Source organism: Octopus bimaculoides, chromosome 19 (genome assembly GCF_001194135.2).
Source record: "Octopus bimaculoides isolate UCB-OBI-ISO-001 chromosome 19, ASM119413v2, whole genome shotgun sequence".
In the NCBI taxonomy this organism is placed as follows: Eukaryota; Metazoa; Mollusca; class Cephalopoda; order Octopoda; family Octopodidae; genus Octopus; species Octopus bimaculoides.
Window position 1 is genome coordinate 38,267,534 of NC_068999.1, and position 5,022 is coordinate 38,272,555.

A 5,022-nucleotide genomic window follows, 5' to 3' on the forward strand; every position below is an offset into this window, starting at 1 on the left:
CATAGTTCCAGGTGTATCAGGTTCCGTTCAGAGATGGGAAGCAAATTGAACGTTCTGACATGAAGCGTTTAATTTTGGATCGAGCAAGGCCGAGTGTGGACATTTTAACATTTGAATAGTTGAAATTACTGGGGTCATTTAAAAGAATCGTTATTGGTGATGGTGGTAGTGGTGGTGGAGGGGTCAAGTAGTTTCATGGCCAAAATCTTTTCAGACGTTACCATCCTATCTTATTTTACAGGCGCTGATACGACAGTGTGTCGATATACAATTATGTGGTTTCGGGTTCAGTACCATTACGTGGCAACTTGAGCTTCTGTAATAGCACTGTGCCGGCTAATGCTCTGTGAGTGAACTTTGCTGACGGTGGTTATGTATTTATGCATGTGTGTGTGTGCACGTGTGCGCGTTCATGCATATATATGTGTGCCTCTGTAGATATGCACTGGTATATGAATATGTGTGTGCGCGGATGTGTGCACGTATATACGTGTGCGATTGTTCTCCACACCAATAGATAGCTAGTTCTAAATTGATATCTCAATAACTTAACAGTTTAGCAAGATGAGACAGCAGAATAATTATGAGTACTGGCGTTGATTTGTTCGACAAAAACCGTTTAAGGCGGTGCTCCAGCGTGGCCGCAGTCCATTAATTAAAAACAAATATCGACGTGACGTTTCCCTTTAAGTCTCCATTCAAAGGGACATAACTCTAATTTCACAAAATTGACGTGGCTATAGAATTTCAAGGGAGATAAGTCAGTTTGGCATTTTAGAGTTATTTCCCCTGAATCACTAATGTTGCTATAGCAACAATAATCACAAAAAAATTATCGAAATCGCTTGTTCATAGTGAGGAAGTGTTTATCAATTTTTAACCATGGAGAGCAGAGAAATGGACAAGTTTTTGAGCGAAATTGATTGGCAAGAAGGAAGAATACCGATTCTTAATGACGAAAATAGGAAGTTACAGGATGAGGTGGGAATTTCTTTGTTGGTTTCTTTTCTTTATTTCTCTTTTCTTTCTTCTCTCCTGCAACAAACGGATGGACATTTTTCTTTTCTCTTTTATTTTTCCACCCCTTTTTCTTCATTTTTGCGTCTCTCGGGGACAATTTCGTTTATCTCTGGTTATATATTTGCTTTTCGAATATCTCTCCCTCTCTCTCTTTCTCTCTCTCTCTTTGTATGTACGTGTGTATGTGTTTATGTACATATGTGTGTGTATGTATGCATATATATATAAATACTTATATACGTACGTACATAGATGGGTAGCCAGGCCATAGGTAAGTACATAGGTGGGTAAATAGATTACGATAGGTTCCATACACACACGTGCGCGCGCATCCGAGTTTGTTTCTTGACTTTCTATGCACTTTAGGAGAGACACATTGGTTATCGTGATGAAACAGCGGCAGAATTCTGTTTTAAGCTGAGTTTTGTTAAAAACTTTTGAATTGGGAGTGGGGCACAAATCTGTACTTATGCCTGTTATGTATGTACATAAGTGTAAACGGAGGTGTTTAGAAAAGAATGTGTATAACGTATGTACGTATGTGGGCGTGTGTCTCTAGATATGCATGCATATCGTATGTGTATACATGGCTATGTTTGTGTGCTTGTATATATATATATATATGTATGTATGTATGTATTATTAACGTGCGTATGTATATAGTTCATGTGTTTGGATTGTCTGGTTTTGTTACTGTAAACTCTCCGTTCTCTCTCTCTCTCTCTGCGTCTTTCCCTCTCTTCCTCCACTTCCCTCCCTTTCTCCCTTCCATCGTTTATTCTCAATTACACTCAATCCCGTTTGATTTCGTTCTCTTTTACACAAGACATTCGTACAACATTCACACGAACGCGCACGTGCGCACGCACACACACACACACACACACACACACACACACCAAACATTCCAGATTACCACAAACACTAAGAGCGTTCGTGTTACTTTGTTAGTTACGAGATTGAAAAGGAAACATTTCTGATAATAACTTAATTGGTGAATCTGTGTGTGTGTGTGTGTGTGTGTGTGTGTGTGTGTAGTGTATTTTATAGGTGTTTATAGGAATCTATTTATGTACATTTACTATGCGGCTTTTTTATGTATACGTGTGTGCGTATACATGTATGTTTGTATAGCACACAAGTCCATTTTATATATATCAATATTTATACATATTTTTATTTAATTATTTATGCGCCCTTTTCAAGCCTAGCCAGGCTCACGGGCCCGGTTTTCCGGTTTCTATGGCGTATGTAAAATAGAACAGAGTGGTGACATTCAGTAGAGATGACCCGGACGTTGTTCCTCTTCGATTACTATCGCAAACAGCAGTAGCTTTCTTTAACTCAATACACGTCGTTGATTGGTTAACATCACCCAAATTCGACAACTTTAACGCGAAATAACTTCTAAAATACGAAATTTTGTCAAAAATGTTCAAAGTAAACCGTGTTCTGCGTGAGAAATTACACCAGTATACGAAGTTTCAAACTGTGTAGTTAAAAAAAAATGTTTTAATCTGTGAGCCAAACTCTTTCTTTCTTTACTTTACTCTCTTCTTCCCCCCTACCCTCTTTGTCAAATATCATTTCTTCACTTTTTTTTTGTTTCTCTTTCACTTAAGAATTTACATATATGTATATACAATGTAGGTGTATGTACACGTGCGTGCATCAGTAGCGTATGGCGGTTGTCATTGGGTGTGCTGCTACATTGGTCGTACTACGGCATACATTAGTATTACTCAAAGTAGGTATACAGACTGTGGATTTCTATTCAAAATGCTGGATCCAAAATGTAAATAATGTAAATAATGTATAAATTAAAATACAGGTATATGGCGCTAAAGTTAACTGCAAACAAATTGTGGTCCAAGTTATATGATGATATTCTAAGAAAAAAATTATTGTAAAAAAAAGATTTGTTTTAGTTAAGGTCGCATACCCTTCTCCATTAATTTTTTGCCATTCTCCCATTATCCTACGATATGCCGATACCATATTATGATACTATGTGCAGTGTTATTTCATGACACCCGCCACCAAATTTCAAGCAGTGGTATAACAAAAGTTAAATTAATGAGTAAGGTTCATGTTTATAATGAATTTGCCATTTTCGATGGGTTTGCAGCGCACAACCTGCACCCCCAGAATACACGACCTTGCTGTGTATATGTGTATGTACTTGTACATGTATGTATATGTAACTTTGATAACTGTGGCAGGTTTTGGCCAGTATAGGCCCAGGCCATATCTGACTTGATAGCACCATCTGGTGAAGTCTTTTAGTCATATACGGGGAACTATCACCATTTTCATTCAGTATTCATCACGACTGTCTAAACAAAATGTGAAATTTTGCTGCTTTAATAAAAGCATATTACTCTATATGAACATACAAATATTTCTACAGAAGGGAATACTTTAATCCTTTCATTTCTTTTAAAATACACCATCTTTAGTTGTATGCTGTCAACTTAATGTGACAGTCCCCTGAAGGGAATAATACTACTGTTGGTTAGACCTTGGCCGACAGGAAGAGAGATTTATGCAGTAGTGATACGATGAAGTAGTTGTATGCTGTCAACTTAATGTGACAGGAAGTTGGTCTAGGATTTTGTCCAGAGAATTTTCGAATTTTATGGGATCCGTTTCCATTTTGACATTTTGGTATGATATTAAAAAGAGCTGGACCAATTGAGGTAAATTAGTTGTGTTGTAATGTTATGTGTCCTGAGTTCGATTTTTGTAGTGGGTGGATTTTAAAATTGATGCCACATTCATTTGTGAAATATTGATGGAATATTTTCCCCATCACACAAATGATGTAGCACTCTCGGTGGCGTTGGAGAGAGTAGAGATTGGGTTTTTTTAGTCGACCCCAATAGTTAATGCCTGTCATATCTTTTATCTTTTTTGCTATTGATGTCTGGATTGCTTTCACTTTCATAATGAGTTGCTTTGTGTGGGGAGACCACAGTAGGAAACAGTATTCAAGATGAGGTCAGGCAAAAAAAGAGTAGCGACGAATGATGGTGGGGGCATCTCTAGACCAGAAAGTTCTCAGAATCCAGGAGCATATCTTGCAGGCCAAGTCAACCTTACCATTTACGTGGGAACTCCAGTTTAGATTGTAATCAACAATTACTCCGAGGTCTCTGGTGTTGCTGGATGAAATCTAGGGAGTCGATTGAGGGAAGGGCATATGGCAGTTTCTGAGTATCCTCTTTTCCAAAGTGGATCAAATTAAACTTATCTTCATTTAGAAACATATTGTTTTTTCCCGCCCATTGGACAACAGGAAACCGGTCCGATTGAAGGCATGTTCGGTCTCCCATACCGTTTATGGCCTTCTGGAGTTTGGAATCATCTGCATAGATTTTCAATGTAGAATGTTTGATGACATCTACTATGTCATTGATGTAAATAATGAAGAGGAGTGGGCCCAATGCAGTACCTTGTGGGACACCACTACTGACTTTGGCTGAGCTGAATCGTATTCCCTCAAACACAACATGTTGGGTTCTGTTCGTCAGGAAACACTTCATCCACTGCCGCAGCTTTCCACGGACTCCAATGTCGGACAGTTTCTTCAACAGGATTTTGTGGTCCACTCTGTCAAATGCCTTGCTGAGATCAACGTATATGACGTCAGTGTTGGAGCCTTCTCCCAACGCTTTTAAGATGTCAACAAAATGGTGCAGAAGTCCCTGCCATCATGGAAGTCCCTGCCATCATGGAAACCATGCTGGTTGGGTTTCAGCTGATTTTTGTCTTTGAGGAAGTGAGTTGTTCACGATCTCGCCACCCTCTCAAATAATTTAATGATTCGAGAAGTGAGTAAAATCGGGCGGTAGTTCACTGCAAGAGGTTTGTTTCCCTTTTTGAAAGGCAAAGACGACCTCGACGGAATTTGAACTCAGAACATAACGGCAGACGAAATACCACTAAGCATTTCACCCAGCGTGCTAACACTTCTGCCAAGTCACCGCACCATCACGATTT

At 38.8% G+C, this 5,022-nt stretch overlaps 1 protein-coding gene across 1 annotated transcript in view; it reads left to right on the plus strand.

Annotated features, from left to right (window-relative positions):
- The first annotated feature begins 817 nt into the window (after positions 1-817).
- Positions 818-5,022, plus strand: part of LOC106868031 (coiled-coil domain-containing protein 39-like) — a 199,134-nt gene continuing 194,929 nt past the window's right edge. Inside the window, exon 1 of the mRNA XM_052974700.1 lies at positions 818-981. Within this exon, the coding sequence (XP_052830660.1) occupies positions 883-981 (99 nt within the window). The 5' untranslated portion in view covers positions 818-882. The remainder of the gene's footprint in view (positions 982-5,022) is intronic.